Source organism: Podarcis gaigeae, assembly GCF_964106915.1.
Source record: "Podarcis gaigeae genome assembly, chromosome: 8".
NCBI lineage: Eukaryota > Metazoa > Chordata > Lepidosauria > Squamata > Lacertidae > Podarcis > Podarcis gaigeae.
In genome coordinates this window covers 87,127,716-87,154,753 of record NC_139684.1, presented here as the reverse complement: position 1 = coordinate 87,154,753, position 27,038 = coordinate 87,127,716, and the positions used below count along the sequence as shown (strand labels likewise).

The following is a 27,038-nucleotide window of genomic DNA, read 5'->3' as shown; positions in this document are numbered from 1 at the left end:
GTGGCTGCTACTAACGGCAATGGCTATGCTCTGTCTCCACAGTCAGAGACAGCAATGCTTCGGAATACCAGTTGCAGGAAATGGCAGGAGGAGAGGCGGTTATTGTGCTTGAATGCTGCTTGCGGTTTCCCAATGGAGGCATCTATGAGCGGCCACTATGAGAACAGGATTCTGGACTAGAAAGGCCACCAAACTCCAGTTAGGGTCTCAATTTTCTGCCATGTTATTTCTTTACTTTGTGTTTACTGAACTTAAGGTAAAAGTAAAGGGACCCCTGACCATTAGGTCCAGTCGTGGCCGACTCTGGGGTTGCGGCGCTCATCTCGCTTTACTGGCTGAGGGAGCCGGCGTGCAGCTTCCAGGTCATGTGGCCAGCAGGACTAAGTCGCTTCTGGCACACCAGAGCTGCGCACGGAAACACTGTTTACCTTCCCGCCGGAGTGGTACCTATTTATCTACTTGCACTTTGACGTGCTTTTGAACTGCTAGGTTGGCAGGAGCAGGGACCAAGGAACGGGAGCTCACCCCATCGCAGGGATTCGAACCGCCGACCTTCTGATCGGCAAGTCCTAGGCTCTGTGGTTTAACCCACAGTGCCACCCGTGTTCCTTTTACTGAATTGATATCCCACCTAATTTCTCCAATGCATCCTAGTCCTAGGTGGCTTGCAGGATTCTCCCCTTCCTTATTTAATCCCCACAGCAAAACCCTGTGAGATAAGGTTAGGCAGAGAGAGAGAGAGAGAGAGAGAGAGAGAGAGAGAGAGAGAGACTGGTCCCCAAGGTCACATGTGAATTCCATGTCTGAAGGGGGGATTTGAACCCAGGTCTCGGCCAAGTCCTAGTCCGACACTCTAACCCAGAGGTTCTCAAGAGGAGGCTAAAATGTGGCAGGAAGACTCCAGGATGATAAAAGAAACATTTAAACAGTACAGTATTTTATCAAAATATTTTTTTGTTATTTGCAGAATATGAAGAGATATCTTCTCAAAATGAGAGCATTGGTAGAGCACGAGCCCCACGTTGGACAAAGGATACCTCCATTGCTGCGGGGTTGGACTTAGATGATTCTTGCAATCCTTTTTGACTCCACAATTCTACGATTCTGCGTTATACAGCAGACAATCCCTGTGGCGTTTCCCAACGCATTTCTTATCAGTAAAATAAACTGGCGTGACGGCAGCATTTTATTCTTCTGAAAGTGTGGCTCAGGTTTGGAAACATGGTCAAGATTGAAACTTTCCTTGTTAGGCCGAATAGCTGCTGTAAAGATGAATGTATTGCCGAAAATGTTATTTTTGTTTCAGGCCCTACAGATCGTGGACAAGGTGGAATGTTTTGGAAAGTGGCAGAAGGATATCTCTAAGTTTGTTTGGCAGGGCAAAAAGCCCCGAATAAAGTTTAAAATATTAACTGATGCGAAAGAAAGAGGGGGATTTGCCCTGCCAGACTTGAGGTTATATTATGAATCTGCAGCCTTCTGCTGGTTGAAAGATTGGATTTTATTGGAGAACACTGACGTCCTAGATCTGGAAGGGTTTGACAATGCGTTTGGGTGGCATGCATATTTGTGGTATGACAAGGTTAAAGTGCACAAATTGTTTAAAAACCATATTGTCAGAAGAGCAATTTGGAGGGTCTGGATAAAATATAAAGACTTATTGGAGAGTAAAACTCCGAGGTGGCTCTCACCGGTGGAGGCCAAGGCACGTAAGAGACTTAACATGGAGGCCCATTGGCCTAAATATTGGGAAATAATTGAAAAAATTGGAGACAATTGGAGGTTGCTAAGTTTGGAGAAATTGAAAACTAAGGTACGAGATTGGCTGCACTATGTGCAAATCCAAGAGGTATTTAAAATAGATAAAACAGTTGGATTCCAGGTGGAAAAATCGAAACTAGAGACTGAATTGTTAGAGCCAAAAAGTAAACTACTTTCGAGAATGTATAACTTGCTGCTTAAGTGGAATACACAGGATGAGACAGTCAAATCCGCTATGATAAAATGGGCTCAGGATGTGGGGCATAACATTATGTTTGTAGACTGGGAAAGGTTATGGAACACCGGTTTGAAATTTACGGCATGCACTGCCTTGAAGGAAAATATTATGAAAATGGTATACCGGTGGTACATGACCCCAGTCAAGCTAGCTAAGATATATCATCTGTCTGACAACAAATGTTGGAAATGTGGAGAGGCGGAAGGGACATTCTTTCATCTCTGGTGGACCTGCCCGAAAGTGAAGGCCTTCTGGGAAATGATCCATAATGAACTAAAAAAGTTACTGAGATATACCTTACCTAAGAAACCAGAGGCCTTCCTTCTGGGCATGGTGGACCAGAGAGTGCTTAAGAAGGACAGAACCTTTTTCATGTATGCTACCACAGCAGCAAGGATTCTGATCGCAAAATATTGGAAGACACAAGATTTACCCACGCTGGAGGAATGGCAATCGCAGTTGATGGACTATATGGAATTGGCTGAAATGACTGGCAGAATTCGAGACGTGGGAGAAGAAACAATTGAGGAGGACTGGGAAAAGTTCAAGGACTATTTGAAAAAACACTATAAGCTGTATGAATGTTAAAAAATGCACCTTTCAGGAAACCTTAGCTTCAGCAAATGTAAGTTAATGAAATGAAAATTAAGACACAAGAATTTAGAGGTAAAATAATGAAACAACTTTATTGTGTTTAATACAAAGCATATAAGAATTGGGTTACAGTAAAATTGAAATTAGGGAACATGATAAAATGGAAGTTACAATAAGTTTTGAAATAAGTTAACAAATTGCTGATGCTTTATAAGACAGGGAACGCAGGGTTTGGAGGATGTGGGGAAGTCCTTTAGATTGGATGGAAAAAGAATATGGAAATTTGTTATTCTTCTATTCTATTTTCTCATAACCATTCTTTATTCTTTTTTCTGTATTTCTAAAAAGCAATAAAAAATATTTTTAAAAAATTAGAAATAATATAAATAAACATTTATTTGCAAAAAAAAATAAAAAATGAAAGTGTGGCTCAGGGACAAAATTTTGAGAACCGCTGCTCTAGAATCATAGAATCATAGAGTTGGTAGAGACCACAAGGGCCATCGAGTCCAACCCCCTGCCAAGCAGGAAACATCATCAGAGCACTCCTGACATATGGTTGTCAAGCCTCTGCTTAAAGACCTCCAAAGAAGGAGACCCCACCACACTCCTTGGCAGCAAATTCCACTGTCGAACAGCTCTTACTGTCAGGAAGTTCTTCCTAATGTTTAGGTGGAATCTTCTTTCTTGCAGTTTGGAACCACTGCTCTGTGTCCGCTTCTCTGGAGCAGCAGAAAACAACCTTTCTCCCTCCTCTATGTGACATCCTTTTATAGATTTGAACATGGCTATCATATCACCCCTTAACCTCCTCTTCTCCAGGCTAAACATGCCCAGCTCCCTTAGCCGTTCCTCATGAGGCATCGTTTCCAGGCCTTGGACCATTTTGGTTGCCCTCCTCTGGACACGTTCCAGTTTGTCCGTGTCCTTCTTGAACTGCGGTGCCCAGAACTGGACACAGTACTCCAGGTGAGGTCTGACCAGAGCAGAATACAGTGGCACTATTACTTCCCTTGATCTAGATGCTATACTCCTATTGATGCAGCCCAGAATTGCATTAGCTTTTTTAGCTGCTGCGTCACACTGTTGGCTCATGTCAAGTTTGTGGTCAACCAAGACTCCTAGATCCTTTTCACATGTACTGCTCTCAAGCCAGGTATCACCCATCTTGTATTTGTGCCTCTCATTTTTTTGGCCCAAGTGCAATACTTTATATTTCTCCCTGTTAAAACTCATCTTGTTTGTTCTAACAAACCACTCTAACCACTACGTCCCACTGCCTCCTCTCGCCTGTTGATGCTATGATGAGAGCAGTAGCTGCAAATTAAAAACGGCAGGTGTCAAATACCTTTGCCCTCCATAAATTCATCCGCTCCACTGTTCTAATCCAACGGACATACCCTGGGGGGGATTCCCTCATGCCCAAGAAGGGAGGGGGCGGCAGGAGATCAAACCTTGCCCCCCCCCAGATGCATCTGTCAGGGTTCCAGTTACCACCAGTGTCATCTGTGGCTGGGGCCCCACTTTCACTGCAGCTGTCATCACCGCGGATTGGGTCTCCCCCATTTGGATAAAGCAGAGAAGGTCCATTTGCATCGCATACCAGTCCTGGAATGGTGTTTGTGTGTTGAGCATCTTGCAGCGCCAAGCAGGTGCAACATGCCGCTTGGAGGTGGGGTGGAGGCAGTCTAGTTGGGGGCTGGGATGTTTGGGAGGGGGGCCCCTTTGGCACGGCCAAAAGGAAAGACCCTGGAGAAGAAACGCCTTGCAGCTCTCCCAGGCCTGCGAATCCGGGAAGGGCAAGAATTTCTACAGCTTCCACCAGCTTTTGCTGCCAAGCGGGGTGGGCATCTTTCAGGGCCAAACCGCCCCCCTCTCTGCCCGCTGGATGAGACCCACTGGATTTAGGGGGCAGGGAGAGCAATTAGCAGGCTCAACCTTATGGCTCAACCTTATGCAAATGATAAGACGGTTTTGCACCCAAACAATATAATCCAGAATCAATGGAAATGCTTAAACGATTACACTGGTCAACAACAAATTTGTTGTCTGCGTTTTTTCAGTTTTCAGTTTTTTCATTTAGGATGAATCTGATGCGCTGAATCCAAAAATCACATTGGTTTTGCTCAATCAGGTCAAGTTTTTGAGCTATGGCCACATGTCTTTTTAAAGTTTTTGTTCACATGTATGCTTGTGTGGAGCATTTTAGAAGAAGTTGGAGGGGGTAAAATGCCATGTCGAATAATTGTTTTATTGGAAAAGGTTATTTTAATGACAAGAAGTATTCAGGTCCGATAGTTCTGGGTGATTATGTCAGAAAGGGATCAGTTTGAAGTCATAAAACCTCAAAATCTTCCATAAATTGGTGCGGCAAAGCATAAAGTTGGGAGATCAAAACTAAGTTAATCCTGATCTTCAATCAGCACGTCGTCCTGTAGCTCATTGTGATGAAATTCCAGTGCCTATCTTCGGAGAAAGGGACGCGGGTGGCGCTGTGGGTAAAAGCCTCAGCGCCTAGTGCTTGCCGATCGGAAGGTCGGCAGTTCGAATCCCTGCGGCGGGGTGCGCTCCCGCTGCTCGGTCCCAGCGCCTGCCAACCTAGCAGTTCGAAAGCACCCTCGGGTGCAAGTAGATAAATAGGGACCGCTTTCTAGCGGGAAGGTAAACGGCGTTTCCGTGTGCAGCTCTGGCTCGCCAGAGCAGCGATGTCACGCTGGCCACGTGACCCGGAAGTGTCTCCGGACAGCGCTGGCCCCTGGCCTCTTGAGTGAGATGGGCGCACAACCCCAGAGTCTGGCAAGACTGGCCCATACGGGCAGGGGTACCTTTACCTTTATCTTCGGAGAACTTCCTGTCATTAGTGACGAGGATGCCACCAGTGTTGAAGGACATGAAGAAGAAGTGGTTCTTGAAGATGATGCTCCACATCCATTTTCCCAAAAGGAGTTGAATGATCTAGTTCGCAACCTTAGCTTGTCAAAGGACTCTGCTGAACTGTTGGCATCCAGATTGAAGGGAAAAAACCTCCTCTCTGACAGTGCTCGCATTAGCTTCATCCGCAACAGGCATCAAGAGTACCTCGGTTTTTTCTCGGAAGAGAAGGACTTGGTGTACTGTGCAGATATTGCACAGCTTCTGCTCAAGCTTGGAGTGCCACAGTATGTACCCAATGTTCATTGTCAGCAGCAAGCGATCCCTTAAATGTGTTCTGCTGCACAATGGCAACCAGTTTGCCTCTATACCCCTGGCTCACTCGAGTACACTGAAGGAGAACTATGAAGCGGTGAAGTATGTGCTGGAGAAAATTGGTTATGATCAGCATAAGTGGTTTATTTGTGTTGACCTGAAGATGGTGAACTTTTTGTTGGGACAACAGTCTGGCTTCACAAAGTACCCATGTTTTCTGTGCATGTGGGATAGTAGGGACCGTGCTCAGCATTACACGAAGAAGGACTGGCCTGTGCGGGAGGAATTGGTGCCTTGCAAAGAAAGGAACGTCATCAACGACCCCCTGGTGGACAGAGACAGAATACTCTTCCCACTGCTGCACATCAAGCTCGGCTTAATCAAGCAGTTCACCAAGGCTCTGGGCAAGGATGGTGACTGCTTCACTTACTTGTGCCAGGCTTTTCCAGGACTGACCATGGAGAAGTTGAAAGCCGGCATCTTTGACGGTCCTCAGATCCGTCAGCTCATCAGAGATCCAGAGTTTGGAAACTAAATGAACGAAGTGGAACTGGAAGCGTGGAAGGCATTTGTTCTGGTAGTGAAGAACTTTCTTGGCAACAATAAGGCCAGAAACTACGCAGAACTTGTCAACAACATGCTGACTGCTTTCAGAAACCTGGGCTGCAACATGAGCGTCAAGATGCACTACCTATTTTCACATATGGACCGGTTTCCTGAGAACCTGGGTTCAATGAGTGACGAGCAGGGGGAGAGATTCCATCAGGACATGAAAGAGATGGAGACCAGGTATCAGGGTCGCTGGGACACAGTCATGATGGCTGACTACTGTAGGACTCTGAAGAGAGACCTCCCTGCCGCTGAGCATTCCAGGAGCTCCAAGAAACAGAAGTTTGAAAAATGGTGAAGCAACATGCAATTTACGTGTACTTACCTTTATCAATGCCCATCATTCAGTTTACAGTAAACCTGACCTGATGGAGAGAAATGGATGCCATTTCCTGATTCTGCAGTGCAAAATAATAATAATAATAATAATAATAATAATAATAATAATAATAATAATAATAATTTATTATTTGTACCCCGCCCATCTGGTTGGGTTTCCCCAGCCACACCAAAAATACCCTAAATCAGTTGTAGAAATCTAGACATTCAAAAAGTAAAAAATTGTTGCCCAGTGTTATTTATGTAGACAAAGATTAAATGTAAGGTATTGGTTGTGTTTAGAATAGGTTTATGAAAGATTTAGAAAACTGACTGATTAGAATATTTGTATGAGATTGTGTGGGGAAAATACGGAATAACAGATACAATTTTGCTTAAAATGTATATAGGAAGTGCAGTGTAAGCGATGGAAGCCAGTCATTGACATATCTGTGGAATAAATTGGGAAGAAATTCTTCCAACTTTCCTTCTTCTTTTTCTCCCTTTTTCTTTTATTCCTTTTTCCTTTGTTGTTCTTTTTTATGTGTGTGCTTATCTGAAATATATATGTATGTATGTATTTGCAATATTTTGCTTATATTTTGTAATAATTATGTTAAATAAAATTTTTAAAAAACACAACAACAAATGATAGGCGGTTTTGCAATTGCTTGCCAAAGGATAGCCAAAAACAGAAGGTCCTTCTGCCCACGACAAATACTTGGCACCTGTTGGTGCAGAGGGTGATAATGGTCTCTGACTCAGAGGGTCCTCAGGGAGGGCGAGAGCGATTGGATGGAGGCAGAAGGGGTCTGGTCTGGATCTCTGTGCCAGGGCAGCTCAAAGGGCTGCCCAGGTGCAGCAGCTGTGCGAAAAGGCACACATCCTGCCAGGAATCATTAGGGAAGAATCTGAAAACAAAACCGCCAATTAACGTAAGGCTGCTCTACAAATAGGGAATCATCGAATCATAGCATTGTACAGCTGGAAGGGAACTAAAGAGTTATCTGGTCCAATCCCTTGTAGTGTTCTGGCTGCCTCACCGCAAAAAGGATGCTGTACAGTTAGGAACACGGGTGGTGCTGTGGGTTAAACCACAGAGCCTAGGACTTGCCGATCAGAAGGTCGGCGGTTCGAATCCCCGCGACGGGGTGAGCTCCCGTTGCTCAGTCCCTGCTCCTGCCAACCTAGCAATTTGAAAGCACGTCAAAGTAGATAAATACCTTCTGGCGGGAAGGTAAACCGCGTTTCCGTGCGCTGCGCCGTGGTTCGCCAGAAGCGGCTTAGTCATGCTGGCCACATGACCCGGAAGCTGTATGCCGGCTCCCTCTGCCAATACAGCGAGATGAGCACCGCACCCCAGAGTCGTCCGCGACTGGACCTAATGGCCAGGGGTCCCTTTACCTTTACCTTTACAGTTAGGAAAGGGACAGAAAAGGGCCACGAAAAGTATCAGAGGGATGGAGCCTGCAGTTTAGAGGAAAGCTGAGGAAGAGGCAGCGTGATAGAAGTTTATAAAATTAGGCATGTCATGGAGAAATTGGAGAGAGAAAGGCCTCTCTCTGTCTCGCCTAACACCGGAACCCACGGGCACCCAAATAAGGTGAATGTTGGGATTTTCAGGACATAGACAGTTTTTCTTCTTGCAGCAGAGTTTTGTCTTTAAATATACGTATTTCCATTTCATTTTCAATAAGGTACACAGACATGTTTGTAACTTAAAGAAGGCAGTAAAGAAATTCAAGTGAAAGGAGAAGGAAAAGAGGTAAGATACCGTATTTTTTGCTCTATAAGACTCACTTTTTCCCTCCTAAAAAGTAAGGGGAAATGTGTGTGCGTCTTATGGAGCGAATGCAGGCTGCGCAGCTATCCCAGAAGCCAGAACAGCAAGAGGGATTGCTGCTTTCACTGCGCAGAGATCCCTCTTGCTGTTCTGGCTTCTGAGATTCAGAATATTTTTTTTCTTGTTTTCCTCCTCCAAAACTAGGTGCGTCTTGTGGTCTGGTGTGTCTTATAGAGCGGAAAATACGGTAGCAACCTGCCACAGAAACTCTGTTGTGGCCTTAAATTAAAACTTGCCCAGTTCTGTGCATTCGCAGCTTCCGTTTCCAAAGGTTCGTCCTCAACCGCCAGCGCTCATTGGCAGGAGTCGAGCTGGCATCTCTCACCAGAACACTTTGGATGTTCTTGACGTTGTTTACGTAAAAAAAGTAAAAGACTGCCAAACTTTTTTAAAAAACACTTTACAAAAAATTATCCTCGACTCAACCTCTTTTCAACTGTTAGAAATCGCACAGTGCAGAGTTAAACGGTGGAACTCCCCGCTACAGGATCTCGTATGGCTTTAAAAGATGGTTGGACCGATTTATGGGGGAGCAAAGGGCTATCGAAGGCTACTAGGCAAGATGGCTGTGTTCAGAGTAGGCACCCCTCTGAATACCCACTGAGGGGTCTCAGAAGTGGGGAGAGGGCTGCAGATCTACTCAGGCCCCATTGGTGGACTTCCCGTTGGAATATTGGAATATCTGGCCGGCCACTATGAGAACAGAGTACAGGATCAGACGCAGGCCTCTTTGCATGCTCAGAGGCAGTCTAGCTCTGAATACCAGTTCCTAGGGATGGGTGGGCTCTTGTCACCATCGCGTTCTGAGAAGCATCTGGATAGCAGAAGCAGGACGCCAGGATGAATCCATTTGTCTGATTCAGCAGAGTTTGGCCCAGGGGAGAGGGCTCTTGGGCTTGAATCCTGCTCACGAGGATCTGGGTGGCCCCTGAGGATGCTGGACAAGATGGGCCATTGGCCTGATCCAGCAACCAGGCTCATCCTATGTTCTTATGGATGGCGGCTAACAGATTGAGGTTGAATCCTGACAAGACAGAAGTATTGTTTTTGGGGGACAGGAGGCGGGCAGATGTGGAGGATTCCCTGGTCCTGAATGGGGCAGCTGTGCCCCTGAAGGACCAGGTGCTCAACCTGGGAGTCATTTTGGACTCACCGCTGTCCATGGAGGCGCAGGTCAATTCTGTGTCCAGGGCGGCTGTCTACCAGCTCCATCTGGTACGCAGGATGAGACCCTCCCTGCCCGCAGACTGTCTCATCAGAGTGGTGCATGATCTAGTTATCTCCCGCTTGGACTACTGCCATGCGCTCTACGTGGGGCTACCTTTGAAGGTGACACGGAAATTACAACTAATCCAGAATGCGGCAGCTAGACTGGGGACTGGGAGCGGCCGCCGAGACACCATAACACCTGTCCTGAGAGATCTGCATTGGCTCCCAGTACGTTTCCGAGCACAATTCAAAGTGTTGGTGTTGACCTCGAAAGCCCTAAATGGCCTGGGTCCTGAAGGAGCGTCTCCATCCCCATCGTTGAGCCTGGACACTGAGATCCAGCTCCAAGGGCCTTCTGGCGGTTCCCTCGTTGCGAGAAGTGAGGTTACAGGGAACCAGACAGAGGGCCTTCTTGGTAGTGGCGCCCGCCCTGTGGAACAACCCCGTCTTCAGATGTGAAGGAAATAAGCAGCTATCCTATCTTTAAAAGACATCTGAAGGCAGCCCTGTTTAGGGAAGTTTTTAATATTTAATGCTGTATTGTTTTTAACACTTGGTTGGAAGCCGCCCAGAGTGGCTGGGGAAACTCAGCCAGATGGGCAGGGTATAAATAATAAATTATTATTATTATAACCTCCAGCTCCAGAGACAGCTCCAGAGACATTCCCAGGTTCTTAGGGGTATTATGTGAGCACAGGATTCTGGAGGACTAGATGGGCCTGACCCAGCAACCTCTTCTTTTGCACTTTAATTACATAAGAAGAGCCAGGTCCTGGTCCCGACACATTGTGAAGGAGCACTCTGCACATGCTCCAATCCACTCGCTTCACGTATTTTTGGGCCCTGCATTGTGGAAGCAGAACCTGGGGCTGAGCTTTGCCTCTGGGGGGAAAAGGAGAGCCCTGCAGGAGTTGCTTGTGCTCCATCAGGGGACGGAGGCGAAGAAAGCTCCTGACCCAAATTTCAAGCATGGACGGGGAAGCAACGCCCAATCGGAGGCTGGCTGCTTGTCAGTGTTCGGCCAATGGCAGCGGGGCACAGGGTATATATGTCTAGGTCCTTGAGCCAGGCTTTCGGGTCACCTGTTGTGCTGGAGTGAGACAAGGCAGCGCCAAGCCCCTGGGGATTTTGCAGGATTTGATTCTCCCTTTCAGGTAACAGCCGTCTCTGGTTCCCAGATTTGGGCGCGTGGGGTGGGAGAAGGGAGGACAGAGAAATGGGCAGCAACAGCTGCAGGTGCGTCACCTACAAAGCAGGCCAGATTTTTTAGAATCTGGAATTTGATCTGTCAAGTGGATGGGGAGCGTGGGTGGCAGTCCAGAGAATTTGGGGCGCCAGCAGGGACCCCTACTCCAGCAATCTGCTTCGGTGCTTCGCCCCCTAGAATGGCCAAGTATAGGGTTGCCAGGCTCCTAGAGCTGCCCTTCTTTTCGGATGGCCCCAAATGGCGCCAGTGACCCCAAACCTTGCAATGACCTTGCTGAGTGCCCTAGACGGACGTCCTTGCTGTTTGTGAGCTGGAGAGAAGGTCCAGGAAGACCCTGGCATGCGCCCACTGGCCAGCCCTCCTGCAAGCGCCTGCCAAACTCTCCCCTCTCTCCTTCGTTGCTGCATGCAGAGTGCTTTCCCCGCTTCCCTCCCCACCCCCCTCACCCCGCCTGGAGATTGGATTCCTCGCTGGGCACTTGGATCTGGGGACCGCTGACACTTTGCAAAAGTAGCCGCTGGAATGCAAGCTGAGCTGGCAGCCAAAATGTTCTTCCACGCCATCGGGGGTCCTTTTGTGGACAAGAAAGTCGGCTATAAATAAACCGGTTTCCGAGGGGCCGAGGGCTAAAATTATCCCTGGCTCTCCAATGGCGGCAACTAGATAGGAGTGCTGGAGCCTGCACGCGCCCTGCCCCACAACTCCCCACCCACTTGGCACCCAGGGGGCGCCCCTCTTGACCTCTCCATATGGGTTCCATACAGACAGGCCGCAGAGCTGGGAATGGGATTCCTCGCCACCTTGGGAACTCTCCACTCCCCAGGAGAGAGGCTGGGCGCAAGGGGAATTAATAATAATAATAATAATAATAATAATAATAATAATAATGCATATCTAGAATAAGCTCAGACCCATGGAACAGCCCTTGCCACAGGGGCTGCCGGTGTGCTTTGCATGCTTCAAGTTCCCGGATCTCAAGAAAAACGGCTGGGCAAATTAAGAAGGAGGTGGAGAAAGTGGATAGGCTCCTCATTAAGAACCTCGGAAGAGCCTGGCTGCTGGTTCAGGCCAACAGCCCAACAAGTCCAGCATCCCAGATGCTTCTTCTGGGGAACCTGCAAACAGGATTCGAACGCAGAGCCCTCTCCTCTCCTCCTGTGGTTTTCAGCGGCTGGGATTTAGGAGCACTGCTGCCTCCAATGGTGGAGGCAGAGCAATAACCGTTATGGCTAATAGATAGCAATAGGCATTTCCTCCTCCATGAATTTTCTCCATCCTCTTTTAATGCCATCCAGGTTCGTGGCTGTTGCTGTTTCCTTCAGCAGCGAGTTCCATAGTTTAACTATGTGCTGTACGAAGGACAACTTTCTTTCCTCCGTCCAAAATCATCCAACGCTCAGTCTCATTGCGTTATGGAGAGAGGATGCAGATGGCACTGTGGTCTAAGCCACAGAGCCTAGGGCTTGCCGATCAGAAGGCTGGCGGTTCGAATCCCCGCGACGGGGTGAGCTCCCTTTGCTCAGTCCCTGCTCCTGCCAACCTAGCAGTTTGAAAGCACGTCAAAGTGCAAGTAGATAAATAGGAACTGCTCCGGCGGGAAGGTAAACGGCATTTCCATGCGCTGCTCTGGTTTGCCAGAAGCAGCTTAGTCCTGCTGACCACATGACCCGGAAGCAGTACGCCGGCTCCCTCTGCCAATAAAGTGAGATGAGCGCCGCAATCCCAGAGTTGGCCACAACTGGACCTAATGGTCATGGGTCCCTTTACCTTTACCTTGCGGAGTGGAAAAACTTCTCTCTCTCTGCTATCTCCATGCCACACATAGCGTATTTTTCGCTCTATAAGACGCACCAGACCACAAGACACACCTAGTTTTTGGAGAAGGAAAACAAGAAAAAATATATTCTGAATCTCACAAGCCAGAACAGCAAGAGGGATCTCTGCGCAGTGAAAGCAGCAATCCCTCTTGCTGTTCTGGCTTCTGGGATAGCTGTGCAGCCTGCATTCGCTCCATAAGACGCACACACATTTCCCCTAGAGTCGGACACGACTGGCCCGTATGGGCAGGGGTACCTTTACCTTTTATTAGAAGGGTAAAAGTGAGTCTTATAGAGCAAAAAATACGGTAATTTTTATAAAGCCCTATTGCACCTACCTGCAAACTTAAAAAGCCCCCAACGCTGTGCCCTGCTTTCTTGCCACAGGACTCTCCCCGCCACCCGCCACCATGCCTTTCGGAAACACCCACAACAAATACAAGCTGAACTACAAGTGTGATGAGGAGTTCCCTGACCTCTCCAAACACAACAACCACATGGCCAAGGTCCTCACCAAGGAGCTTTACGAAAAGCTGCGCGACAAGGAGACTCCCAGCGGCTTCACCCTGGACGACTGCATCCAGACCGGTGTGGACAACCCAGGTGGGTCTTGCCTCTTGGACGAAGCAAACGCTAAACCCGCACTGAGCATCTCTCTTTGCTTTGCGGGCAAAGTGGTCACCCAAAGCCAGGCATGCAATTTCTCCCCAATCCGGCTTGCCATCTCCCTCTGGCGGCCAGTTTGCATAATGCATTTGCCACACAGTGGGGGTGGGGGGTGGAGGCCGGGGGTGGGGGGCGGGGAAGGGGGAGGAAACAAAAGAGTCCAGAGTCCAGCCTGCTTTGAGCCCCAGCAGCTAGAAAGAGTAGCAAGGCATGAGAATCACAGGAGAGCTGAGCTGGAAGGGATCCCAAGGTCATCTGTTCCAACCCGTTGCAATGCAGGAATAGCACCTATAATTCAGAACAACTCCGTTTCCCGTGGATATTTAATTGGAAGGTCCCTGTGGCAGAACATCTGCCTGGGAGCCCTGGCCATAGCTTACAGATTTGAAAATAAGGGACCAGCAGCCTCGAAAATAAGGGATCAGCGTCCCAAATAAGGGATTTTCCAAGGGGCACAGGTATGTTCAACTTCTGAGCCCCTCCGAGCCAAAGGCAGAAAGCCCAGCCAGCAGCCAAACGAAGCCTCAAGCGGGGTTCCCACAGCGCAGCAACCCGGCAAAGGGGATGCAGCAAGGAAAACCACTGTCACCTCTCCGCTGGGAAGTGCTGAGCAAAGGCGAGTCCCCAGGCAACGTGGCCGATTTGATCAGCACAAGACATGCAAGCTCCACCCCCCAGTCGTTCTCAGACTCCTTATTGGGTGAGCAACACAGCCAAGCAACACAGCTGGAGCCTCCCTCCTCCCTGGCCGGCAGGGAGGGAGGGAGGGAGAGGAGCTGCTTCCTTTGAAACCCGGGAAATTTAAGGGACATCGTCAGTAAGGGACAGCAGCGGGACACGGCCCTGGGATAAGGGACTTTCCCGCCAAATAAGGGACTGTTGACAGCTATGGCCCTGGCAATGTCACCCTTCTGAAACCCTGGAGAGCTAGGCTGCCAGTCAGTGTTGGGAACACTTGGCTCAATGGGCCAGTGGGTCTGACTTGACATAAGACAGCTTCCTAGGTTCCTAACTGAGAAAAAATTAAAGGTAAAGGGACCCCTGACCATTAGGTCCAGTCGTGACCGACTCTGGGGTTGCGGCGCTCATCTTGCTTTACTGGCCGAGGGAGCCGGCGTGTGGCCAGCATGACTAAGCCGCTTCTGGCGAACCAGAGCAGCGCACGGAAATGCCATTTACCTTCCCGCCGGAGCGGTACCTATTTATCTACTTGCACTTTGACGTGCTTTCGAACTGCTAGGTTGGCAGGAGCAGGGACCGAGCAAAGGGAGCTCACCCCATCGCGGGGATTCAAACCACCGATCTTCTGATCGGCAAGCCCTAGGCTCTGTGGTTTAACCCACAGCCCCACCCACGTCCCTTGAGAAAAGATTTGTTGTTGTTTAGTCATTTAGTCGTGTCCGACTCTTCGTGACCCCCTGGACCAGAGCATGCCAGACACTCCTGTCTTCCACTGCCTCCCGCAGTTTGGTCAAACTCAGGCTGGTAGCTTCGAGAACACTGTCCCACCATCTCGTCCTCTGTCGTCCCCTTCTCCTTGTGCCCTCCAGCTTTCCCAACATCAGGGTCTTTTCCAGGGAGTCTTCTCTTTTCATGAGGTGGCCAAAGATTATACCATAACAATTTATCAAATCAGGTCCCCAGCTTTAGTATGAATACAAGGACCCACATATTACATGCAAAAGCCCAAACAAACCTCTTGCAAGTTGCAAATATTACTGGGATTGTTGACTTCCAGCCAACCACAGGAACTGGTTTCCAGCTGACTCCTCCTGGATTAAATAGCCAAGTCCCCTTGCTGGGTTCAATTTGTGGAGAATGCACATAAAACCATGAGTATAATTCTGCATGTCTCCAGCAGAGACACAGGCTTCATTCATTCATTTGTATGCAATTTTTCCACAAACACACACACACACACAGCAAAAACCATGCTCAAAGCGGCTTACAACAAAGAAAAGAAAACAATTGCATCATAGCATGGAAAAGACACTGGAGGGAAATACTTGTGGTTTTGGTTGTCTCTATACTAATGCACGGGACGCGGGTGGCGCTGTGGGTAAAAGCCTCAGCGCCTAGGGCATGCCAATCGAAAGGTCGGCGGTTCGAATCCCCGCGGCGGGGTGCGCTCCCGCTGCTCGGTCCCAGCGCCTGCCAACCTAGCAGTTCGAAAGCACCCCCGGGTGCAAGTAGATAAATAGGGACCACTTACTGGCGGGAAGGTAAACGGCGTTTCCGTGTGCTGCGCTGGCTCGCCAGATGCAGCTTGTCACGCTGGCCACGTGACCTGGAAGTGTCTCCGGACAGCGCTGGCCCCCAGCCTCTTGAGTGAGATGGGCGCACCAACCCCAGAGTCTGTCAAGACTGGCCTGTACGGGCAGGGGTACCTTTACCTTTTTTATACTAATGCACAGAGCATGGGAAATAAGCAAAATGAGCTGGAGCTCTTAACACAGGAGCCTACAATTCTATGATTCCCTGACCCTGCAGCGTGAGATCTCATGTGCAGTGCCTGTTCCTTTTCAACAAGGCTTGCCAAAGAGAGCACCCCACTGGTCATACCCGCCAATCTCCCACTTTGAACACTCTAATCCCATTCCCACAGGCCTCTGGGAGTCATCCGCTTTTTAAGGGGCAGGGCAATATGTCCCTGATCATATTATTTATGAATTATAGAACTGTAAAGTTTGAAGGGACTCACCCCCCCAAGGGTCATGTAGTCCAACCTCCTGCAACGAGAGAATCACAGCTAAAATAATTCCTGGCAGATGGCCATCAATGAAGAACGCTGCTTCAGGCCCTTCTAATCTAACGCCTCCTCCCTCGTTCACACACAGGCCACCCCTACATCATGACCGTGGGCTGTGTGGCTGGTGATGAAGAGAGCTATACCGTATTCAGCGGACTCTTTGACCCTGTCATCCGGGACCGTCATGGCGGCTACAAGCCAACTGACAAGCATAAGACCGACCTGAACCACGAGAACCTGAAGGTAGGAACCAGGACTGGCCAGGGCTGAGGGGCTGGAGGGCTGGGCCGTAGTTCCATGCTTTGGACATGCAAATTTTAACCCCCCCCCAGTGCCTGGTTTCCTGAACAAGGGAACTCACCTGCACAGGAGGCAGCGACAACGATCAACCTGGATTCAGGGCAGATAAAAGGAAGGACAGAGGCAGAGTTAGCCTGTGGAACTCCCTCCCACAAGAGGCAGGGAACTTGAGTTTTGGACTAGATGGGCCCCATTTGCCCCAATCCAGCAGCCAGGCTCTTCTTGCCAGTCAGAGTAGACCCGCCTTTGCCAAGCTGCTGCCCCAAACACCTGGAGGGCGCCAGGTTGGCAAAGGCTGGAAGAGACGGCACTGTGCTTGACAGATTCGTGGTTTGACTTGGGAGGGGGGCCGGTTCAGACGCTGGCATGGAATGGAAAAGGACCGCCGTGCTTGTGAGAAAGGCAGGTGTGTCAGGGGATTGCCTGGCCAACTGACGGCAGACCTCTGCCTCTCTGTTCCCCACAGGGTGGAGATGACCTGGACCCCAACTATGTCCTCAGCAGCCGTGTGAGGACTGGGCGCAGCATCAAGGGGTACACCCTGCCCCCCCACTGCAGCCGCGGAGAGCGCCGGGCTGTTGAGAACCTCTCCATCACTGGTAAGGCTGGAAGAATCGCAAAACAGATTCCTTCTCTGGGTAGCGCAAGAGTTGAACTGCAGAACCACCAACTTGGATGGCTTCGAAATACAATTAGACAAATTCAGGGAGAAGGAGAGGGCTGTTAGCCACAATGGCTGGGCTCTGGGCCCCACAGCTGGAGGCAGCTGTGCTCCTGAATACCAGTGGCTGGAAACCGCAAGAGGGAAGCGTGGTCTTGTGTTCGAATCCTGCTGGTAGGTTTCCTGTGGAGTTTTTGAACTCCCTTCGCCTGATCCAGCCAGCTTTCCTTATGTTCTTAAGGTGACAAGAGGAACTGGGAATGTCTTAAGGGCTCTCTCTTTGAAAGATCAGTGCATTCCCCCTAATTTTGGGCCTTTTCGGCACTATTCACACTAATTTAAGTCATTCCTTCTTCCTAAGGAGGCCTGGGAACTGTAGGTTTAGGGTGTCTTTTTTGAAAAGCCTTTGCAGGGCCAAACTAGATTACAAGAAGAAGAAATTCTAAGTTTGAAGTGCAGTGAAGAGGGCTTTTTGCAGCCTCTAGAATCAAGAGGGAACAATGTGCTCAGGATCTCTTTCGGGATGAATATCCATCAGACATTCGCCAAATATCTGCTGACTCTGGGCAGCGTTTGATTTCAGTCTCATTTGTTTGAGAGCTGACATGCAATGGCATGAGGTATTTGGCAAAGGTCTGATGATGTTTACTTCTGTGTTTAATAAATAGCAGGCAATGGGATCCGGTCTTTAACAGATGTCAGTTCACGAAGCTTCAAATTTGACATATACCCCAAATCAAAAGAATGAGGGAAAATACCCTCAGCTACAAAGCACACCCAAAATTCAAAGTTGGGAGAGACGCCCCCCCCCCCCATTCAGAATGTGCTGTGGACAGATGGACAAAACATGCTTTTATCTGGCATATTAAGACCTTGGTGTGTTTTTTTGTTTTTTTTTTACTAACAAAAAGTTTTATTTATAAAGAACTACAATTCAACACCAATGTAGAAAAGTTATTGAAAATTATGCAAGCACAAATTAAGTAACTGGCTTCATTCTTCACTCTTCAGACTCCGAATGTAGAATTGGGAGTGATACCATTAAACCACTGCATATTTTCTTCTATAGGTTTAAAGATTAAAATAATAAGCAAAACATACTCAATAGCTATTTCTAGTTAGAAACACTCGGCAGAAGAGTAATATTGTCTCCTTTTAACATGATTCAACCCAGCTGTTTCCTTGATTTTGTCTTGAACTGAATCTCCTCAGCATCATTCAGAACCAAGTTCATATATTCATCAAATCCAATAATACAGCCTTCTAGCCTCATGTCCACCTGTTCATACAGCCACACCTGAATTCTGGACCTATTCTGTAGGTATCTGAAGATGAGGTTGATGGGCTGCACCAGAACTTTCTGCACCTTCAGGCCTTGGCCGGCAGCTGGGCTGGGAATGACCCCCGACAGGCGAGCCGACTTAGGTGGGACAGGGCAGCTGATGGTCAACTCCTCTCACTCCTCGCTTTCGTTGTTGTTGTTTAGTCGTTTAGTCGTGTCCGCCTCTTCGTGACCCCCTGGACCAGAGCACGCCAGGCACTCCTGTCTTCCACTGCCTCCTGCAGTTGGTCAAACTCACACTGGTAGCTTCGAGAACACTGTCCCACTATCTCATCCTCTGCCGTCCCCTTCTCCTTGCACCCTCCATCTTTCCCAACATCAGGGTCTTTTCCAGGGAGTCTTCTCTTCTCATGAGGTGGCCAAAGTCTTGGAGCCTCAGCTTCAGGATCTGTCCTTCCAGTGAGCACTCAGGGCTGATTTCCTTCAGAATGGAGAGGTTTGATCTTCTTGCAGTCCATGGGACTCTCAAGAGTCTCCTCCAGCACCAGAATTCAAAAGCATCAATTCCTTGGCGACCAGCCTTCTTTATGGTCCAGCTCTCACTTCCATACATCACTACTGGGAAAACCAGAGCTTGAACTATACAGACCTTTGTAGGCTAGGTGATGTCTAGCGTTAGCCTTTTTTGCTGCTGCATCACACAGTCAACTCATGTTTGGCTTGTGGTCCACAAAGTCCCATAGATGCTTTCCACATGTACTGCTGGCAAGCCAGGCGTCCCCCATCTTATATTCCTACCTGAGTGTAGAACCTTGGGGGGGGGGAAACAAAATGGTAAATAAGCGCCGCCGCCAAAATGTGTGGGTGTCACAGGATGAAATAGCGAGCCACACTTCCAGACAGCAACTGCTAGAGATAGGCGGTCGTGGCTGTAAGGCCCCTTTGGTCCACACTCCCATGCATCATAGCGGGCCATGCAGGCTGTGTCCAAATGGTCCTCCATCACAGCGGGTTGGGCTAGATGACCTTTGGGGGTCCCTCCCAATTCTGCAACTCTATGGTTCTACGAAATGGTCAGCGCCTAGGAGTGGCCTCCTGTCAGTATATGGAAACATCACCGCTGCAGACAGCCAGTTTGATGCGCTTATCTGCGGGAAAGAAGATTTTCCCAGGACGTTCACAGGCTGGATAAGTCTTTGTGAAGAGTGTAACTTGAAACCTTCTGACTGCGCATGTTCAGGAAGTTTGTCAGACTTGCTGGAAGAACTGAACTGAAAGGACGTGTTTTTCTCTAGTGCTGTAATGTCAGAAATAAACATCATGTAAATAGATTTCTGACTTCTGAAGCAGGAGGGAGGGGTTGTGCATTTTACCCACGCTTGGGAAAATGTCGCCTATCAAAATCTCCCTGGTCTGTCTGGATATCAGCCAGAGGAGGTTACCGGTAAGCAAGCTCTGAGGACAGTGAGAGGGGCCAGTCTCTATGGAGGGGGCTTGCAAACCAACACCTCCTCCACTTGGTCTCTCTCCCCAGCTCACCTCCCTACCTTTCCCCCTGTTCCACAGCCTTGAACAGCTTGACCGGAGAGTTCAAGGGCAAGTACTACCCTCTGAAGAACATGACCGACGCAGAACAGCAGCAGCTCATTGACGACCACTTCCTCTTCGACAAGCCCGTCTCTCCTCTCCTGCTCGCCTCAGGCATGGCCCGGGACTGGCCCGACGCCAGAGGCATCTGGTAATCAGCAGCACATTGATACCCTGCAACGTTTTTCTGATGAAAATAGGGACATCCTGTTGAGTGACAGAGGGACGCGGGTGGCGCTGTGGGTTAAACCACAGAGCCTAGGGCTTGCCAGTCAGAAGGTTGGCGGTTCGAATCCCCGCGACGGGGTGAGCTCCCGTTGCTCCGTCCCTGCTCCTGCCAACCTAGCAGTTCAAAAGCATGTCAAAGTGCAAGTAGATAAATAGGTACCATTCCGGCGGGAAGGTAAACGGCGTTTCCATGCGCTGCTCTGGTTCGCCAGAAGCAGCTTAGTCATGCTGGCCACATGACCCGGAAGCTGTACACCGGCTCCCTCAGCCAATAAAGCGAGATGAGCGCCACAACCCCAGAGTCGTTTGCGACTGGACTTAGCTGTCAGGGGTCCTTTACCTTTTTCATTCAGTGACAACAACAAGAACAATTTTATTGTTTATACCCTGTCCATCTGACTGGGTTGCCCCAGCCACTCTGGGCACGTCCAGCTCCACCCAACCTCTCACGCCCTTCCTTCGCAGCTTGCAAAATGTTTAAGGGAGCAGGGGCCACCCAAACTGCATTGTGCGGCTTGCAAAAATATAGCATAGATAGGTTTTTTCTGCAAACGATACAAACATTTTGCTCCCTGTTCTACGTGTCCTCCCCGTTTTTGAAAGTGTTGCACTGAGTACCTGCATTATAGCGCCAAATCACGTCATGTGTGCAATTATATCGTCTGGTTTCCACCTTACGCGGTTGAAAGCTGGTTTAAATCCTGCAGATTAATTGCATGCAAGGCGGACAACTTAAAAGCCCCTTTTGCACAAGGTTTTGCTGGCATGGGAAGTGCTTCTAAGCCTTTCTCTGGTGGGAATTTGGAGGGCGCACGAGATCTCGCGAGAGCATCCCAGATTCGCCTTGCTTGCGAAGTAAGGATGGTCGTGCAGGGGGCAGTTCGGCTATGTGCATTTTTGCATATATACACCACCATACAACATACCCCCAGTGCAAAATGCATTCATACCATACGGTTTGAAAGCTGCCTCGAATACCCTGGTAGAAAGGTTGGATAGAAATGATCATGATAAAGATGATGATGATGATTAATAATAATAATAATAATATATTATCTATACCCCACCCATCTTGTTGAAACAAAAAAATTCCTTCCAGTAGCACCTTAAAGACCAACTAAGTCAGTTCTTGGTATGAGCTTTCGTGTGCATGCACACTTCTTCAGATACCAAGTGTGCATGCACACGAAAGCTCATACCAAGAACTAACTTAGTTGGTCTTTAAGGTGCTACTGGAAGGAATTTTTTTGTTTTGACTATGGCAGACCAACACGGCTACCTATCTGTTACCATCTTGTTGAGTTTCCCCAGCCACTCTGGGCGGCTTCCAATCAAGTGTTAAACACAATACAGCATTAAATATTAAAAACTTCCCTGAACAGGGCTGCCTTCAGATGTCTTTTAAAGATAAGATAGCTGCTTATTTCCTTCACATCTGAAGGGAGGGCATTCCACAGGGCGGGCGCCACTACCGAGAAGGCCCTCTGCCTGGTTCCCTGTAACCTCACTTCTCGCAATGAGGGAACTGCCAGAAGGCCCTCGGTGCTGGACCTCAGCGTCTGGGCAGAACGATGGAGATGGAGACGCTCCTTCAGGTATACAGGACTGAGGCCGTTTAGGGCTTTAGAGGTCAGCACCAACACAAACGTACTGGAGCCAATGCAGATCTCTCAGGACCAGTGTTATGTGTAAATGATAATAATTACATTCCTGGTGTGCTTCAATGCCTTTTTGTGCTGTCCCAGTACCTCCAATGCACTCGAGAGGTTTGAGGCCCTCAGGCCTGCGGCGTTCACACTCTCCCCTCTGCGCCCCCCCCCCCCCAGGCACAATGACAACAAAACCTTCCTGGTCTGGGTGAATGAGGAGGACCACCTCCGCGTCATCTCCATGCAGAAGGGCGGCAACATGAAGGAGGTCTTCCGGCGCTTCTGCGTCGGGCTGCAGAAGGTGAGCATTGCAGAGGGGCTGCTGTGAAGGGGGGGGGGAGAGAGGGCTCCTGGCTGTCTCAGAGGCCACGTGGGGAGAGCTGTGGGGTTTTGGGCTGGCAGAGAACGGTAGCCCAGAGCGACAGTCCCTGGCAGGCAGGGGAGCATCATGTGATGCATGATTCCCGCATCACAGGGGGTTAGACTAGAGGACCTCTGGGGGTCCCTTCCAATTCTACAATTCTCATTGCCAACAACTATTTATTACAATTCTACAATTTGTTGGCAGGCACCTGACAGGCTCACAGGTGACTCAGGAAGGCTGCGGTCAGTTGACAGTGTCCAAGCTGGTACCACCTGCAGTTCTGCCTCTTTACTGGCTGAACTGGGTTTGAGGTCCGGGATGCTTGCCACAATTGCTAGCAGGAGGGAGGCCCTGGCACCCCAAAGCACCTGTGCTCAAATATCTGCGCCGGCTGCCGAGGTCCCTCTGGACCGAGTTAATGTTGTTGCAGTTCATAACCACTTGAAGCCCATTTACCTCACTCCAAATGTGCCTCGCCCCATATGTGCCCGCTTGATCGGCAAAACTGGCACTATCACAGATGCCATATAAGACCCGTTCTACACTGCTTACCAATCAATCGTTTAGTGTGGCTGCACGAATTCCTATGCCCCACAAATAACCCAGAGATGCATTTTAAATAAAAGGACACATTCTATTTCTGTAAAAACATGCTGATTCCCAGACTGTCTGCGGGCCAGATTTAGAAGGCAATTGGGCCGGATCTGGCCCCCGGGCCTTAGTTTGCCTACTCATGAAATAAATGAATGAAAACTCCCAGTCCTGGGCACTGCTAGCTCCCTACAAATTCCTACAATGGACATTCCCAGTTTTGCAGATAAAAGACTGAAGGAGCTTCTTTAAAAGCGATCTGAAGGCAGCCCTATTTAGGGAAGTTTTTAATGTTTAATGCTGTATTGTTTTTAACATTTGATTGGGAGTGGCTGGGGAAACCCAGCCAGATGGGAGGGGCATAAATAATTAATAATAATAATAATAATAATAATAATAATCTCTCATCCTGCTCATCTTTTCCTTTTTCTCGGGGAAGATTGAGGAGATCTTCAAGAAAGCTGGCCATCCCTTCAGCTGGAACGAGCACTTGGGCTACATTCTGACCTGCCCCTCTAACCTGGGCACTGGGCTGCGTGGGGGTGTCCACGTCAAACTGCCCCATCTCAGCAAGCATGCCAAGTTCGAGGAAATCCTCACGCGTCTCCGTCTGCAGAAACGTGGCACAGGTGAGAGGGCAGGAGGGGATTTCCATCCTTATTTCCAGAAATAAGACAAGCTGGTGGCACCTCAAAGGGACTAGGGACTTGATTTTATTTTTAATCGCTCCCTTGGCCCCACTTACCTGGGAGCGAGCCCCGGGGGAGGGGGATTCAGTCCATGCACTTCTGAGTAGACAGGGTTAGGCTCGTGCTGTTATTTGTGGCCCCCCCTCGCCCGTCTCGTGCCATGCAATTGACTGGCGGTTACTGCATTGCAGGGGGTTGGAGTAGATGACCCCTGGGTGTCCCCCTCTAGCTTTACAGTTCAATGACTGCATGTTGAATTAGGCAGAGGGGTGAGGGGAAGGGGCTGGGGAATGTGCTTCTTTGCAGAGATAAATCTTTGGTCTGGAATCCAGTCCTTATGAGGGATTCCTGAGGGAGCTGGGTATTTTTAGCCTGGAGAAGAGATGGCCGAGAGCAGATACAATGACCCTCTTCAAATATCTGAAGGGCTGTTGCATCAAGGAGGGAGCCAGCAGGGCCCGAAGCGATAGATTCCGGACGACCAGAAGGAGATTCCTTTCAGGAGACTCTCTCCTTCCTTGGAGGTTTCTGAGGGATGGTTTGCTAGCACCGAATTGCAAGGGTTTGGGGCTCAACGAGCCTTGGAGGTCCCTACGATTTTATGAAATCCACCCCACAAGAAAAAAATAACCCAGGCAGATGCTTATTTTTAAACATCTTCCACCACCTGGAACGGAATAGACTTCCTCTGACGGTGATGGACTCTCCTTCCTTTTTCCCTTTCTCCTTCTGTGCTGGAACTCATATTTGGGGACTTCCCTGGGTTTTTTCTGGCCCACGTAGGACCAGTCTGGATAGTTGGCCTTGGTGAAGATTTGACGTTTTCATCCCCAAAAAGTTTTTGATTTGAGTTTCCACTGAAAGGAGACTGCATTTTAATGTATTTCAATCGTTTTATATCGAGTGTTAGCCGCCCTGAGTCCGGTCTTTGCTGGGGAGGGCGGAGTATAAATAAAATTTATTATTATTATTAGGTGGCTATCTCTCAGGGGGGATGTGAGTGGCGCCGTGGGTTAAACCACAGAGCCTAGGACTTGCCAGTCAGAAGGTCGCGGTTCGAATTCCCACGATGGGCTGAGCTCCCGTTGCTCGGTCCCTGCTCCTGCCAACCTAGCAGTTTGAAAGCACCTCAAAGTGCAAGTAGATAAATAGGTACCGCTCCGGCAGGAAGGTAAACGGCATTGCCGTGCGCTGCTCTGGTTCGCCAGAAGCAGCTTAGTCCTGCTGGCCACTGTACGCCGGCTCCCTCGGCCAGTAAAGCAAGATGAGCTCCGCAACCCCAGAGTTGGCCATGACTGGACCTAATGGTCAGGGGTCCCTTAACCTTTACTATCTCTCAGGGATTCTTTAGCTGTGATCCCTGCATTGCAAGGGGTTGGACTAGATAACCCTTAGAGGTTACGATTCTACAAAACGGATTCCTGTCTCAGTAGGGAGTGCAATTTTAGGGGGGAAATTTATCCAGCAAGCTGTCTTAAAAAATACATTTTGGGGGTGTGAGGAATTCCGACCAGCTATTATTTCTGTGGCAGCGCAGGCACCATTTAGCCTGGTAAGTCTATGGTTTAATGACAAAGTGCATAAACCAGAAAGCCGAATTCTTTTTGCTTTACCTTCCGAAAATGTCGCGTAATGCAAAATACTAATAAAAAATGTTAACGTATAGCGTAACGGCAAGCAACGACCGCTGCGTCATTGCACACACGCATTCTGCTTACCGACCATAAACTAAATCCTATTCATTTAAGCAAAATACACCACATTTTTCGCTCTATAAGACGTACCAGACCACAAGACGCACCTATTCTTTGGAGAAGGAAAACAAGAAAAAAAATATTCTGAATCTCAGAAGCCAGAAGAACAAGAGGGATCGCTGTGCAGCGAAAGCAGCAATCCCTCTTGCTGTTCTGGCTTCTGGGATAGCTGCGCAGCCTGCATTCGCTCCATAAGACGCACACACATTTCCCCTTACTTTTTAGGAGGGAGAAAGTGAGTCTTATAGAGCAAAAAATACGGTATTTCAAATGGCCGAGTCGCTTGTTGCGACTTGCAAGCACTTACTGGAAACTGAAAGTTGCAAAACGAAAGGCGGCCTATGGGCTCAGCAACCCACTTCCAGTTTCCGGAGGGTCTGATCCAACTAACGGCGACTCTCCCCCCACCCCCAAAAAACCCCGCAGGTGGTGTGGACACAGAGGCCGTGGGCGCCGTTTTCGACATCTCCAACGCTGACCGCCTGGGCTCCTCTGAGGTGGAACAGGTGCAGCTGGTGGTGGACGGCGTGAAGCTGATGGTGGAGATGGAAAAGAAACTGGAGAAGGGCCAGGCCATCGATGACATGGTCCCTGCGCAGAAGTGAGAGGTTTCCCGCGGCCGCCGTCCTGCTGACCCCGCGTGGACTGGGGCTTGGACTCCGGGGGGGGGGGTGACCCCAACCCTGCCACTCCCGGCCACCCACCGCCCTGTCCCTGGGCGCCCTCCCTTCTCTTGCGAAGGAGGGCGGAGGGCCGCCTGGGGTGGGGTGGGGCAGCCGGGACGCTCGTGACACCCGAGTCCTAGTGGAAGGAGTTAATAAAGCGAATTACGGCCCCCAGAGCCTTGCCTCCTCCCAAAAGGAGTCTCTTGTGCTTTTTTTTTTTTTTTAAAAAAGGTATTTTTTAGTAAGCATTGCAGGGAGTTGCGCTAGATGACCCCTGGGACCCAACTCTATGATTCTATGATGAGCACCACAACCCCAGAGTGGTCTGCGACTGGACTTAACTGTCAGGGGTCCTGCCAGTGAAGGCAAATGGGATGCGGGTGGCGGTGTGGTCTAAACCACCAAGCCTCTTGGTCTTGTCGATCAGAAGGTCGGTGGTTCTAATCCCTGCGACGGGGTGAGCTCCTGTTGCTCGGTCCCAGCTCCTGCCAACCTAGCAGTTCGAAACCATGCCAGTGCAAGTAGATAAATAGGTACCGCTCCGGCAGGAAGGTAAACGGCGTTTCCGTGCGCTGCTCTGACTCGCCAGAAGCGGCTTAGTCATGCTGGTCATGACTGGACCTAATGGTCATGGGTCCCTTTACCTTTACCTTGGGTTATAGACGCTTCAGTTTACAGACTTTGCTAACCCAGAAATAGTACCTCGGCTTCAGAACTTTGCTTCAGGATGAGAACAGAACAGCTGGAGGCCCCATTAGCTAAAGTGATGCTTCAGGTTAAGAACAGTTTCAGGTTAAGAACGGACCTCCGGAACGAATTAAGTACTTAACCCGAGGTACCACTGTACAATTGCATTTGCAGTTTTTCTTCCCCGGGGAGGGAGAAAAGCCGGCGGGGTCTGAAAGGAAAGCTGTGTGCAGTGAGATGCTCTTGTGTTCTGATCCCGGTTGCATATTTCCCATAATGGTCTCTCGCACCCAGGTCTCTTGCCTTTGGGCTTCACTTTGGACCACTGTGAGAACAGGATGGAAGACTAGATGGGCCAATGGGCTCTTCTAATGGAACCTCCAG

The 27,038-nt window shown here is 49.3% G+C and overlaps 1 protein-coding gene and 1 pseudogene across 3 annotated transcripts in view; one reads left to right on the top strand and one right to left on the bottom strand.

Moving 5' to 3' along the window:
- Positions 1 to 10,759: 10,759 nt before the first annotated feature.
- Positions 10,760 to 27,038, top strand: part of CKM (creatine kinase, M-type) — a 196,118-nt gene continuing 179,839 nt past the window's right edge. Inside the window, exons 1-8 of one of the 2 annotated variants that reach the window (XM_083754112.1) lie at positions 10,760 to 10,912; positions 13,170 to 13,385; positions 16,286 to 16,440; positions 16,964 to 17,096; positions 20,007 to 20,178; positions 22,082 to 22,205; positions 23,299 to 23,488; positions 25,729 to 26,162. In XM_083754112.1, the coding sequence (XP_083610238.1) occupies positions 13,193 to 13,385; positions 16,286 to 16,440; positions 16,964 to 17,096; positions 20,007 to 20,178; positions 22,082 to 22,205; positions 23,299 to 23,488; positions 25,729 to 25,907 (1,146 nt within the window). In that variant the 5' untranslated portion in view covers positions 10,760 to 10,912; positions 13,170 to 13,192 and the 3' untranslated portion in view covers positions 25,908 to 26,162. Of the gene's footprint in view, positions 10,913 to 13,169; positions 13,386 to 16,285; positions 16,441 to 16,963; positions 17,097 to 20,006; positions 20,179 to 22,081; positions 22,206 to 23,298; positions 23,982 to 25,728; positions 26,163 to 27,038 lie in introns of those variants that run through there. The other variant, XR_014567764.1, reaches the window with a different exon arrangement.
- On the bottom strand, positions 18,035 to 19,443 carry LOC310850498 (annotated as a pseudogene). The gene is made up of 2 exons: positions 19,239 to 19,443; positions 18,035 to 18,613 (listed from the first exon to the last, which is right to left on the bottom strand). The product of its transcript is annotated as an uncharacterized misc_RNA (transcript).